Source organism: Guillardia theta, assembly GCF_000315625.1.
Source record: "Guillardia theta CCMP2712 unplaced genomic scaffold GUITHscaffold_236, whole genome shotgun sequence".
Taxonomy (NCBI): Eukaryota; class Cryptophyceae; order Pyrenomonadales; family Geminigeraceae; genus Guillardia; species Guillardia theta.
The window spans coordinates 40818-55133 of NW_005434440.1; the positions used below are offsets into that span (position 1 = coordinate 40818).

The following is a 14316-nucleotide window of genomic DNA, read 5'->3' on the forward strand; positions in this document are numbered from 1 at the left end:
CTACACTCGACGGAACTCAACAAGGAACTCAGGGTATGTCTGTCGCCGGTCGTAGACGATGAACTCCCTGTACTTTTGCAAGAACGCTGAAGGATGCGTATCCTGTGTCACCCCAATCACTGAGTCATGCAGGCGGTCACTGCCCGGCATTACTGGTGGTCGCCTCGCGTTGTTCATCGCTTGCAGGGCCTCGTAAGGCGTCCCCAGCACAGCTCGCACCACAAACATACGACAGATCCCGCGGCTGTCTGGCGTGCAGTACTCGTCGCTCTTGCTCGAGTTCTCAGCCAGGTAGATCCCAGCTCCAAACAAGCCTTCTAGACTGCAGACCCGCTCGTCAAGCCCAGCCTTCAAGATAACATCCGCCATGTCGTGTTTGGTGCCATGGAACAGCAACACCTCGTTGCTGGTCTTATCCTGAAGGAGAGACTTTTTCATCCAATCTTTCCACGTACTCACCTTGGTCTTGGGGTGTCGTTTGCCCTGTAGCATCATGAGGTAGCCTGTAGCCTTTCGCTGTAGGGCATATGCCGACCACAACTCCGAGTGCTCTATACGGAAGACCCGCTCCACGTTGTAGCCTTTATGCTTCAATCCCAAGTTGTCTCTTCCTTGGCCGATGTACTGCGACTTACATGTCGATGTCATGAGCTCTTGTATCTTGTCCTTCCACTCGCGTGTGACGTCGACTTTGATGTCCGTGCTCGCGGAGCTTGCTCGACCCTGCCAATAGTAGGGAGCTTTCAGTACGGCACGATCGTGTGCCAGAAGCAGCTTCTCTGTCTCTAAATCTCTCGCTTTTCGTTCAAGCTCGGCCTCTTGCTTGCTCAAGGTCGTCAGCTCCGACTGCACCTGACGCTTTTGCTCATTCAGAAGCCTCTCTTGTTGGCTAAGCTCTGCCTTCTCCTTGTGCAGTTGTTCCTTCCTCGACTTGGCGTCGTGTTCAAGTTGCTTTCCTTTCGAGATCAGCTCTCGCTGCTGCTTCACCAGCTGCCTCTCTTCAAGGTTCATGCGCTCCATGCGCTGATTGATGTCCCTCTCCCTCTCTGCAAGCTCATCTTGCCTGCTCACAAGCAACGCAAGCTGTCGATCTTGCTGTTCGCGCATGGCAGTACGCTCTTTGTCGACATGTTCGCGCTCGAGTATCATGGCATGACTGAAGTATCGATGTGTGAGAGCCTCAGCTGATGAAGGCCTGTTGTTCGGAAGAGGATCGATGAGTCTAGAAACAAGATTCTTTGCCTCGTCTTCAAGTCCCGACAGCAATGCCGTGGTTTGATTGCGCTGTGACCCGCTTGTTGAAGCTTCTGTCAAGAATTCAAGCATCACCAAGCCAAACGAGTACATGTCTGATTTGTGCGAAACTTTCTTCGTGCTTGAGGTAGGATTGATCAGCTCCGGAGCCATGTAGTTCAGCGTGCCCACGGCAAGAGTTGTGGTCACTGTCGCTGCCAGGTCTTTAGCACGGTCCTCCTGCTCCTTGGACACGTCGAAGTCTGCAATCTTCGGCTCTGCATCCTCTTCTTTGGAAGTCATCATGATGTTTCCGGGCTTGATGTCGCAATGGATGATCCTGTTCTGGCGCAGGTTCTCGAGTCCTTGCAGCAACTGCATCAGCACCCTGTGTTTCTGCTGGTAACTCGGTTTCACATCCTGCATCCAGATCCAAAGCGTCCCTCCAACAAGGAATGGCATCTTCAGGTATCCCTTCAAGACCATCAGCCCATGCTCGTTCGTCTCCTCCACAAAAGCACTGCTCAGCTGCATGATGTACGGGTGCTCCAAGCGACGCAAGATGCTTGCTTCTCGCAGGAAATGCTTCCTTCCTCTCTCGCTGTCCGAGATGCTGTATTCTTTGATGACATACTTTTCACCTCCTTCTTTGACGACCATCACATTGTGTCTGGCCCCCATCTGCCCAAGTTGCGACAGCCGGTCTACCACTTGAAACATGTCGATCTTCTCATGATCGATTACAAAATCATTGATAGCAGCACCAGCCTCGAGTTGCATCTCTTCCTTCAACTCATTTCTGTACTCAGGATAGTGACAGATGATGCTCCAAAGCGTTGACTCCATCCTCTCAAGCTCCTTGTTGCTTGCCAAGAGGTTTGTTCTGACCGCATCTATCTTCTCCTCAACCTCCTGGTACGCTAACTTCTTCCTCTTGCACCTTTCCAAGTCAGATTTATGATCAAAAAGCTCGTCTTCCAGGCACTCAATAGTCTTCTTTAGCTCTGCCCTGGTATTGATCAAATGCTGCGGGTCTTCTAAGCTCTGAAACACCTTGTTGTACCTTTCCAATGATTCTACGTCTGATATCTGACCCAACTCGAAAAGCACAGACTCTGCCCATGACAAGGCCTTCTTCTGAACTGTAAGCAACATGCTTAGGGGAAACGTTTCGATCAAAGAGCTGTCTATCCACACTTCCTCCTCGGACACAAACGCTGCTTCAAGCGCCATGTGCGTCTCCGGCAGAGCGTCTTCCAACTTGCTCGTATCGTCGACGCTCAACCCAGTGGAGCTTCCATCCAGCATACAAGAGAGCTGACGTAAACTGTCGGCATATCGGATTGCGATCTTTGTCCTCTCCTCCCTTGCAGATGCCAGCCTCCCATTCACGGTCTCAACCCACACTGATACCATCGACTTTGTTTCTTGTAGCTGCTGTCGAAGATCATCTGTACAAGGACAGTATGAGCCTGCAGCTTGCTGTCCATGGCTTGAAGAGCTTGAATCTGCTGCAAAGCACCTTGAAAACGACTCGATTTTGCCTGCAATCTTCTCCAACGACTCCCTGTAACCCAGTAAGCAAGCCTTAGAACCACCTTTTAACGCAACCAGCTCGTCAGATTCCCGTATCAGCTTAGCCCTGGTCTTGTTCCTCCTGTCTATGCCCGTACCTCCCCTCATGACCTCAGCTTGCGCAGCATCAAGCTCATCCTGCAACGACCGCACTTGCCTCCAAGCCTGCTGCATACGCACGTACGCTTCGTGCCCCTTGCTGCTCAGTATGTCCACCAATTCAAGCAGCAATCCGTAGGCCCCTTCTCCTGAGGCGAGCTCACGGCTGCATATCTTCTCTGTCAGGTCATGCAGTGATAGCTTCAATGAACCCTCCGAGCCCACGGATGATCCATGACGCCTGGCTAGCTTGACCGCAGATCGCAGGGTGCTGCACTTGTCCACGTGGTCGAAACGCTCCCGCTCCTCTTGTTCCTCCCTCTCCTTGCGCTGCTGCTCCTCCCTCTCCTTGCGCTGCTGCTCCTCCCTCTCCTTGCGCTGCTGCTCCTCCCTCTCCTTGCGCTCCTCCTCTTGCAGCTTTTCCTTGCAATGTCTGCACCCGTACTACCAAGAGCACACGTCACAGGAGACTCACGCGCATCACTCAAACCAATCATACACCTGCTCATAGTCGGACCATCCTCGAGATTTGGAGCACTGAGTCAACCAATCAATACCAACAAAACCTCTAAAGACCATGTGCTTTGAAACATCATCGATGACTTACATTCTGTGAGTTTCCCAATGCATAATGCAATCACAACAAGGTCAGATCAGCAGGAAGATATGTGATGGTGTCAAATTCTTACGCAGCACTAGTAGATCCATACCAGATGTCGCCATTCGTTGATCAAGACATACCAGAAAAAGAAAAATGAATGTCAATCCCTACCGACCGCATGTTTCAATCGAGATATTACTTACAAGCTATCCAGCCCCATCACACCACCCATCCGATGACAAGTCCAGAAGATAAACGGAAAACGTCAGCCAATCGTCCCCTGACCGCATATTTCATAATCATCACTTACCGACTGTCCGGACAAATCAACAACCCATCCGATTAGAAACCAAGAAAAAACACAGAAAATGTCAGCCAAATCGTCCCCTGACCGCATGTTTCATAATGCTACTTACTCCCTATGCAGACCGATTTCATCCATCCAAGCAACGAAAGAGCAGCAAGAATTGAAAAGAAAGTCAGTCCCTATCGTCCCCTGAGCATCTTTCATCGTTGTTACTTACATACTATCCAGCCCCATTCACAACCCATCCGATGAGATAACCCCAAAATACACACAAAATGTCAGCCTATCGTCCCCTGAGCACATCATTATGATATGACACTTACTCCCTATGAAGACGAATTTAATCCATGCAAGCAAGGAAAAACCAGGGATTTGCAAAATACATGTCAGCCAATCATCCCCTGAGCGCGTATTTCTGATTGTGACTTACATTCTATCCAGCCCGATACACGACCCATCCGATGAGAAACCGAAGAATGCACCAAAAATTTCAGCCCAATCGTTCACTGACCGCGTCTTTCATTATCATAACTTACTCGCTGTTGAGACCCATGATCAATCCATTCGAGCAGGAAACAAAGGAAATCGCAAAAATAAATGTCAGACAATCGTCCCCTGACTGCAGCTTTCATATTCGTCACTTACCAGCTATCCAGACCCAAGTTTCATCCATCCGAGCAAAAAAGCGATGAGATTTGCAAAGTACATGTCAGCCAATCGTCCCCTGAGCACATCATTATGATATGACACTTACTCCCTATGAAGACGAATTTAATCCATGCAAGCAAGGAAAAACCAGGGATTTGCAAAATACTTGTCAGCCAATCATCCCCTGACCGCATCTTTCATCATTGTTACTTACATACTATCCAGCCACATTCACGACCCGACCGACGATAATCCCAGAAATTTGCAAATCCACATGTCAGCCAATCGTCCCTTGACCGCATGTTTCATTGTCATCACTTACCCACTGTCCAGCATCATCGATGGTCCATCCGAGCAAAAACCAACAAGAAAGCAAACCAAATGTCAGCCATATCGTCCCCTGACCGCATCTTTCATCATCGTTACTTACCAGCTATCCAGCCCAAGTCACGACCCGACGGATGACAAACCAACAAAATTGCAAAACCAAATGTCAGTCTCTATCGTCCTCTGAGCATATGCTGCACAGACTGATGCTTACCGCCTTCCGAATAACAACATTGCAATTCACGGCAGAACGTAAAACACTCAAAGTCAGGTGACGCCTACTGGAAGCTATTCAAATTACGCATTTTGTGCTGTCGTTGGTATCATATTCGATCACGATCTGGAGAAACACAAGTCAGAAGGTCAAAAAAGTGTTATGAGGAAGTGAAGGAGCCGCCAAGAAAGGAGTTGAATGATGGAAGGATCAGATGCGGGGGAGCAAAGGAAACATCTCCATCATCAAACATGTCACTCAAGGTAACAGCATCTCATCGCAGCTGCTCCTTGCCTGGCAATTAGAGCAGTTGTACGGCATTGCGGAGGTTGAGAACAGAGGGTGGGGTAGGTGGAGATTTGGGGATGTAGGCAAATAGCGGGTAGGGGTAGTCGAATGAAGGAGGGAGGCAGGGGACTCGAATCATGCCGGTGAGAACGATTCGATTTTATAAGTGAGACACTAGTAGCATTCAACGAGGGTGAGAGAGCGAAGGTGTTTGAGGTGGTACAACCAAACGTTGCACAGGTGCTCACCACCCACCCCCATTTAAATGTTGACATCAGTCTCGACTGGCTCGACAAAGGTTTTTTTCGCACGGGTAGGGTGCACAACCTTTCAATCTTAAGAAAGGTATTGAATATATTGTTCAATATTTCAAAGATTGGTGTGTATATCGAAGAAGATTTTGAAATCAAGGATGAGCGAAACGCAGTTCCGGCATGTTTTCCCAAGCGACCCCACTAAAATTAGTAGCAAGGGGAGACTTTACCTAGCCTATCATCGATATTCTCTATATCTCTTCCTAGTCTCAAACGCATATGCCCCTACCCACCAGCTCCTTGTCCCCACCTTCACCTCAACCTCCACCACCTGCTCCACCACACTCGACGGAAGGTTTTTTTTCGTACGGGTAGGGTGGACAATTTTTCAATCTTAAGGGAGATATCTTGTCCCGGCTGCTTCCCCCCCTCTTGTCCCGGCTGCCCCCCCCCCTCTTGTCCCGGCTGCTCCCCCCCACACCTGTCCTCCTTCCATCACCATGCTCCTTCTTCCTCTTGCTCTTGCCCAGGCTCCTCCTTCCATCGCCATGCTCCTTCTTCCTCTTGCTCTTGCCCCGGCTCCTCCTTCCATCACCATGCTCCTTCTTCCTCTTGCTCTTGCCCCGGCTCCTCCTTCCATCGCCATGCTCCTTCTTCCTCTTGTTCTTGCCCCGGCTCCTCCTTCCATCACCATGCTCTTCTTCCTCTGCTCTTGCCCCGGGCTCCTCCTTCCATCGCCATGCTCCTTCTTCCTCTTGCTCTTGCCCCGGCTCCTCCTTCCATCACCATGCTCCTTCTTCCTCTTGCTCTTGCCCCGGCTCCTCCTTCCATCACCATGCTCCTTCTTCCTCTTGCTCTTGCCCCGGCTCCTCCTTCCATCGCCATGCTCCTTCTTCCTCTTGCTCTTGCCCCGGCTCCTCCTTCCATCACCATGCTCCTTCTTCCTCTTGTTCTTGCCCCGGCTCCTCCTTCCATCACCATGCTCCTTCTTCCTCTTGCTCTTGCCCCGGCTCCTCCTTCCATCACCATGCTCCTTCTTCCTCTTGCTCTTGCCCCGGCTCCTCCTTCCATCACCATGCTCCTTCTTCCTCTTGTTCTTGCCCCGGCTCCTCCTTCCATTGCCATGCCTCTCCTTCCTCCTTCCCTTCCTCATGCCTTGGTCACTTTCTTCCTACACACACATTCCTGCTCCCTGGGATGGTTTGGCCTGCCTTGTTGAGTTTTCCACCGTCCCCGTTCTGTTGCGGTCATACCGTGCCCCTGCGCACCTGCAAGGATGAAGCGAGTCCATCATGCGGATGTTGCCAGCCGCCTTGCTGTCCATCAGCGGAGACAGCGGAGACATCGGAGATGACGGGGGCAGCGGAGACATCGGAGATGACGGGGGCAGCGGAGACATCGGAGATGACGGGGGCAGCGGAGACATCGGAGATGACGGGGGCAGCGGAGACATCGGAGATGACGGGGGCAGCGGAGACATCGGAGATGACGGGGGCAGCGGAGACATCGGAGATGACGGGGGCAGCGGAGACATCGGAGATGACGGGGGCAGCGGAGACATCGGAGATGACGGAGGCAGCGGAGACATCGGAGATGACGGGGGCAGCGGAGACATCGGAGATGACGGGGGCAGCGGAGACATCGGAGATGACGGGGGCAGCGGAGACATCGGAGATGACGGGGGCAGCGGAGACATCCATGCTACACTCTCCTGTTGTAGCCAAGCGGCCTGATGTTTCGGAGCCTCGCCTGCCTTGTCCGGCGGCGGGAGAGGGTGCAGATTCAGTGGCCGATGATGTCATGACATCGGATGTGCACGTTGTTGGCAGCTCACAGTACGGCGCTGCAGGGGATTTGCAGTGCCTGGACACAGATCATGAGCCGCGGTGTCGAGATGGAGAAGGTCAGGTTGACGAGTTAATCTTGCGAGCCTTGATGTCTTCGAATCTGCTTCGCCTTGTGGGGAACGCAAGCTACGTCCAGGGCTTGAAGGAGAAGATGCGGATTGAAGTGTCGCAGAGGAGGCGGGACTCGCTAGACTTTGCCGGGAAGCTTCCCTTGGCACTGAAGGCCTTGAGCATCGGCATCCCTGCCGATCAGCTTCTGATCGACGTTGCACAGGCAGGTGGGCTGCATGGCAAGAGCGACGGGTGTATCATAGTTGGGCCCCAGAGACAGGTCAGCGGGTCGAGTCGGGGTGAACCTCTGCCGCTGTGCCGAGAGCCGCTGGAGGTGAAGTCGTCCTCGTGCAGGAGTGGTGACAGGACCTTCGGCATCAAGTCCATCCGCAGGTCCTTCCGTCATCTGTTCATCGTGGGAAGAAAGGACAACCCTGACGACTGGACGTCCCTTGACGCTCTAGACGACAAGTGCTCCCTCGGTTACATCAGCGGGGAGGACTATGACATAGCTCTAGAGCGGCACCTTGTGCGCCAGGGTAGATGGCCTGCAGCTTCCGACGAGCCACAGGATGTGACGGTGACGATGAACAGCAGGAAGAGGACCGGCTGGCTCTCGCAGCACATCCGGTGGGTGGGCTTCAAGGACCTGACACTGCAGTGGTGGCAGGCTACTGTAGGGAGCAGTGTGCTGGCAGTTAGGTAGCCTTATTCCATGACGCTGTGGTGGCAAGCTGAGACAAGCGACGGCAGGGAGTCACTAGTGTTGTAGTCAGCTAGGTTGACCTGCCTATGCCTATGCTGCAAGGTGATGCACAGTGATTAAGGCTTGGGGGCCGTGCATCATCTCCCCTTGAAGCAGCAATTTTAGAATCAATACAAGCATGCAGATAACCTATGAGCCGCTTCCCGCCTCTGTCCTCCACAGAATCTCCGCTCGCCTCCTACTAGTGACTGGCTCCCATCCAGGCTCCTGTCAGTCTCTCGTCCTCTCCTGCTTGCCAGGCTGGCTCCCGTCAGTCTCCCGTCTAGGCTTGAATTCCTATGAATTCATATGAACCTGCAGCGCAGCCTCTCACATATCATGGGCAAAGAATCATCCAAAACTCGCATGAGATTCACAAAAAACCACGAGCTTCTGCTGGTCTTGCGTCCTGGTGACGTATGAGCCTGCATCGCGAGATCAGAAATTGGGTGCGCATGCGTTCATCAGAAAATCAGCGACTACCTAGTAAAACAGGGCTAGCGTGCAGAAATGTCACATCTGACCCCGAAATCCCATTTCAAGACATCCGAATGGGGGTCAGAGCATGCAAGAAGCATCCCAAACGGCCCACGGGAAGCGTTGGAAGCGTTCCCCTCCCCTTGCTGCAGCCTCCCATCGAGCGGTTGCATCGAGTACCCCACCTCTTCAAGATTAAGAGTAGGGGGTGGGGGGTATTGGTCACTGAGTGGAAATTTATCATACTGGTTCGGCAAAAAAAATCGGCCCGAGGGGAGGGCGGCCGCGAAGGGCCCGGACTCCTGTAAGAACTCGGATAAGGGTTTAGGGTTTAGGAGGCGCCGGTTATTTCAGGCACCATGGCTGCACGCCGCGTGGTGTAGGGGAAGCCGCCAGGGCGCAGCGAGAGGTTTGTATAGTTTAGGTATAGTATAGTTTATACAAACCTCTCGCTTAGGGTTTAGGGTTTAGATTTCCCGGCATGCAGATCTGCGGTACCCCTGCGCTGGTGGAGTAAGAGCCGCCAGGAACGACGGAAGCTTGGGAAACCATTGAGAATGCTCCGAAACATGTGGCCAATATCTATTGTGAACCCTGACGAGATCGTGCAGTACCGTACCTCCAGCTACCTCAAGAGGCAGACGGAAACTGGAACGATGCCGTCACCAGCTGAGCTTGTGCGACGACTGGATGACTTCGCAAGGCAGAACCCCAAAAGCAGGACGAGCAAAGCTCTGAAAGCCAAAGAGATATCCTTGGAAGCCTTAGCCGAAGCCATCAGTCAGACATGCAGCTTTGCTGAACCCTCGTCACCGTGAAGGCATGGAGGGTTTAGGGTTTAGGGTTTAGAGCGCCGGTTATTTCAGGCAGCGCCGGTTATTAAAGGCAGATGGAGGCCAGATCATATGATGATCAGGGCACCAATGTGCAGACGATTACCATGAAGGTACTTGGGATCCCTGCATACTTTTCCAGACAGGTGGAAAACTTATGCCTCAAGCTTGAAGAGCAAGGCTTGATCGTCGATCAGACGCAAGATAGCAGGAGCCTGATCTTCAAGGCTCCCTTGAAGCCTGACCTTGTGCAGGCAGCGGAGATCCCAGCAGTGATCACATTTGTCCGCAATGAGGCGGCTGAGAAACTCTGGAAAGGAGAGGGTACCTTCAAGGTGGCAGGCAGGAGGATTCTAGCAGTGAACCCAGCAGCCAACCCACCGATCTCGTTCAAGATGCGGCCAAAGAAGGAGAACATGGGCAGAGTTGGAATCCTAGCTGAGGTGGCCCAACTCCTGAGGCTCAACGATTCGAGCACAGGTGACATATGTGAGATCTACAGGCAGCTATGCCTGAAGCAGGGATTAGCGATCATTGATCTGATCCCAAACGCGGGAATGACAGTGAACCTCCCCCCCAAGAGGAACCTACCGCCAAAGAAGGTGTTCGCTGCGGTAGGAATAGAAACAGTCAACCAGAACAGAGAGGTCGACTGGATCGCAACGTGCTCGAGCCTTGAAGCAGCGGACATCGTTCTTCAAGCATTCGATCGACATGGAAAGGATCGTGCAGGAGTCACTTTGGGACTGGTCTCAGAGAATGACAAAATACTGAAATGGTTCTCAGTGCAGATGGAAGCAACGGCGCTGCACAAGAATATGAAGAATGCGGTGCGACAAGAGGGCACGGCAATGGCAACGGGAGCAGAGATGCTGTACTCGGTACAAATCTCCTCTCCTGTGCCGTCAGGGAAGTTCTCCCGAAATGAGATTGAAAAAATCTGCGCAAGTGACGAAACGGGCAGAGCAAAAGTCATCCGAAACATTCGGAGGGCTGTCGCTTGCTTTGATCCACAGGTGGAAAAAGATCTCCAACGGATCCACCTCCAATGCGATCCAGAAACAGGGATCTGGGATGGGTCTGGTATCATTCTCCGGCTACGCAGTGAAAGTAGTGCAAGAAAGATGATGGCTGAATTCCCCACACAGCTCCTCTGCTGGCAAGGCACAGTTGAAATCCAAACGACAGCGAGCAGTCTGAACCTCAAAGTGTCGCCTCAGGCAACTCGCGATCAGTCTAACCCTGAGGCCAGGTCACAAACGACGGGGACCAGAGCAGAGGGAACTGTGTGGAACAGTTCCATTATCAATGAAACCAACTTCCCAGATGCGGGAACGGACGTGGTCGTCGAAGAACTTAAGGAAACTATTGCTGACCTAACTAGGAGCGAGCTGCAACAGCAAGGGCAGCTTCAACTCCATCTTGATGACGCGGTGCAAGAGATGGCTCCGGAGAGCCCAGGAAATGCATCCTTCCCCACGCTACAAGAGTGGGCTGATAAGGGTGCCAACGCGGCAGAGAATGCCGTGAGCAAGCGACTACGTGAACGAGTCAGGGTGATTGCAGACAAGCATACGTGGAAGGTAGCGAAACGTAAGAGCAGCGCTTTCGCACCAAATGAGGAGAAGCCCTTGAAAACTGACCTTCTCTTCATTGCTTTGAATAAATTCCTGGAGGAAACGGCGCTCTCCCTCGTAGGAATGCTGGGAGACAGAAACGAATTGAAACTTGTTTTGAGCAGTGAGATACAGATGGAAGACGCGCGAGTGGAAGATGCACCCGAAGCAGGGAGCAGAGCGGTAGAAGTGGAGGAGATGTCGCTTGACTCCTCCCCAACCGCGCCGCTTGACGCCTAATGGAAGCAGGAGGAGGAGGAGAGGGCAGGTGGGACAGTGGGCACCAGGGCGTGGTGGAATCAAGCAGAAAGAGACAAGAAGGTGAGAAAAAGAATGACAAAGAAAATCCAAAAAACAGAAAAATACAAACATTCGACTTGATAGGGGAGATCCCCTGGAGTCTACGGGAAAACAATAGAGAGTACGGAGCAGCGGCGCTGCTCAACTCAGGAGAAGATGGATTTCTCTCTGAGGACGTTATGGAGGCATTAATCGTTGAGGTAAACCGAAATTTAGAACCAGCGGAAGACAGATTTCAAATAGCATGGCTCCAAGGCACGAGGTATGCCAGCGAGCAAACTAGAAACCAATTTGGGCTGCAGAGAGGGACCATTGTTCTCCCGAGAATAGTAGCGGGTTTGAGAGATCAGGAGGGAAGGGCAAGGAGAGCAAAGCGACTGTTAGCCGGAGCAGATCAACCATTATTATTCCCATGCGTAGAAAACGGCAATCATTGGATCCTAATCGTGGCAGATGTCAACACAAAAAGAATACACATCGTCGACTCGCTCAACACGGCCGGGGAGAGAGACCTGGGGACAGTCAGAAGTCAAAGGGATGCACAGTTTCAATTGGGGGGCGCACAGCGAATGGACCTAGCATCACTCGTGGCGACGATCATCACCGAGGCAATTAGCGACCAACAAGAACAAGACGACAAGGCATGGAGGGCATGTGTGTCAACGGGACTGCAACAAACGGACGGCTACAACTGCGGAATTTTTGTACTACTGCATCTGCTACTGATCGCAAAGACACGAAAGCAGACGCAACAACACGATATCTTCAACATAGGTAGGCAACAAGGCGTCCCGCCACACCAACAATGGCTCGTGAGAACAAGGCACCTGCTGCTGGATGGGCTCTGGGGAGGGGGTCTAGAACAAGTTCACATGCGAGAAACGATCCAATGCATCTGCAGAGCGTTACAACACGCGCAAGAAACAGGCTACAAGGAATGGCAAGCAGCAAAGCTCACCATGGAACGTAGACCTAACCAGATGGAAAGGCGAGAGAATGGCCAAAAACGCGCAGGCGAGCTTCAGATGACCCAGGTAGCCGAAGATGCATGGCTAGAGGAGAGATGGAAAGACGGAGCGGCCCTGCAAATACCAGACAGGTCAGCACAGGGGGACATCCTGCCATACCCCCCTCCACCACCTCCCGCCCCATGCCCCGTCTCTCCACTCCAGCCACCTTCCCCCCCACCAGACATGCACGCAGAGACAAACTCGAAGCACGACAAGGAGACTAGGGGGGAGGAGGAGCCATCAGCCCCAACGAAGATGCAAGAGAGGTACGCGTCCCACCTTCAATGGGCATCGGAGGCGGAGGAGCAAATCCTAACAGCAAGCAGCAACGCACACGAGGCTACCACCGATAGGTCAGTGCACTCAGCATGGGTGGAAACCCACAAGAAGGACAACGCGCCAGGCAACATCATCTCTCAAAATGTCAATGGATGCAGTCAATTCGTGCTGAAACACATCCTGGCATATTTGATTGAGAAGTATCATCCATCTATTGTCATGTTGCAGGAAGTCAGGGTGGGGCGTGGTAAGAAAAAGGAAACAGATCTCCGAATGATGATCAAGAAAGAATGGGGATGTTACCGAATGTTTATGACCAAGGGTACAGGGTTTGGGAGAAAGGGTAAGAGTGATCTACGCCTTGTGATACTGGCGCATGCTGACCTTCTCCCGCGCCCCCCCTCCTCGCCAAATGGTACAGCATTGGAGGGGGCACACAGACAAAAAATACAAGTTTTACAGATCTCACGAAAAAAAGAAAACATACTTTTGTGTAACATTCATATGCCAGTGGCGACGGAGGAGGGGGAACAAGACAGCATGTGGAAGGCGCTAAGCCAGATGCTCAAGCCAGACCCAAACATCAAGCTCATCATCATCGGAGGCGACTTCAATGCATCTCGACAACATCCAGAGATCCCCATGAGAATAGGATACGGAAGCAATTCGAGTGTACACCGTGCAGATGAGAAAATGGAGCAAGTCTTAAATGAGCTTGGGCGAGTCCAGACAGTCACCTGCGAGAAGATGTGCAGAAGCAGCACACACTTCACCTTCTCCACATGGTACAAGCAGGGTCACCACCAAGCGAAATTGGATCATATCTTTGCTTTCCATCATCCATCTCGCACAGTAAGCCTGATATCGCAGACCGCAGAAGACTGCATCATAGGAGCTGCCGTCGACCACAGAGCACTCGTAGTGAATGTGAGCTCGCTCGATGCTGAGGGGGAGCAAGCCATCCCAAAGATTGAAATTCTCCCGCAAAGGAGAGATCGAGAAGCAATTCCTCGACGAAAGAAAAGGGTGGTCGAGATGGACAAGTTATCAGGAAGATTAGGTGTAGAATGGGCAATAGCACTGGATGAGAAGATAACAGCGGCAAAAGCCCTACACCAAGACTTGGACATTCTCGAACTGATAACAACAGCCCTCCCCACCAAGGAAATCCCCCTACGAGGCTCAGGCGGTAAACGACATGCATCTAAGATTCAGATGGATCTGAAACGGAAACTCAAGCAGCTTCAAAGGGATCTGAGAAGCGCATCAGAAATTCCCGACTTTATTGATCGGGCACACAAGGAGTCAAGCTTACACGCAGAAATAAGAGAGACAATGACCAAATTCAAAGAGATCTGCGCAGCACAGGACCAAGAGATATTTCTGAAAACTTGCGACGAACGAAGAAGACGCTTGGGGACGATAGGGAGTAAAGAGTCTCAAAATGCAATGGGCAAGAAGTCAGACTTTAAGCCCAAAGCCCCAATGCTGAGTCAACTGTCAGAGAAGTGCCACCCAAATACAATCGAACTTACGTCATGGAGGGATCTCCAGCCAGCGCTGCAACAGCCGGAGACAGCATATCTTCAAGAACTGAACCCGTTAATCGAAA

General features: G+C 52.0%; 3 protein-coding genes across 3 annotated transcripts; 2 read left to right on the forward strand and 1 right to left on the reverse strand.

Moving 5' to 3' along the window:
- GUITHDRAFT_82418 (hypothetical protein) lies at positions 1-1011 on the reverse strand (the record flags this gene model as incomplete). Its single annotated transcript, XM_005819236.1, has 1 exon — positions 1-1011. The coding sequence occupies one exon, from the start codon at positions 1009-1011 to the stop codon at positions 1-3; it is 1011 nt and encodes a 336-aa protein (XP_005819293.1).
- A 5885-nt stretch (positions 1012-6896) lies between these two features.
- GUITHDRAFT_121523 (hypothetical protein) lies at positions 6897-8150 on the forward strand (the record flags this gene model as incomplete). The annotated part of the gene is made up of 1 exon (XM_005819237.1): positions 6897-8150. One exon carries the CDS (start codon positions 6897-6899, stop codon positions 8148-8150), a length of 1254 nt encoding a protein of 417 aa, XP_005819294.1.
- A 3989-nt stretch (positions 8151-12139) lies between these two features.
- Positions 12140-13140, forward strand: GUITHDRAFT_156369 (hypothetical protein). Its single transcript, XM_005819238.1, has 4 exons — positions 12140-12310; positions 12374-12497; positions 12705-12915; positions 13008-13140. The coding sequence occupies exons 1-4, from the start codon at positions 12288-12290 to the stop codon at positions 13049-13051; spliced, it is 402 nt and encodes a 133-aa protein (XP_005819295.1). The 5' UTR covers positions 12140-12287; the 3' UTR covers positions 13052-13140.
- Positions 13141-14316: the final 1176 nt, after the last annotated feature.

Excerpts from the sequence above, each read along its gene's own strand:
- GUITHDRAFT_156369 (XM_005819238.1), top strand. The coding sequence starts at position 12,288 with ATGCGAGAAACGATCCAATGCAT. Across the intron at positions 12,498-12,704 it reads GATGGAAAGACGGAGCGGCC|CTTCAATGGGCATCGGAGGC; the intron begins CTGCAAATACCA and ends TACGCGTCCCAC. Across the intron at positions 12,916-13,007 it reads GATTGAGAAGTATCATCCAT|CGAATGTTTATGACCAAGGG; the intron begins CTATTGTCATGT and ends TGGGGATGTTAC.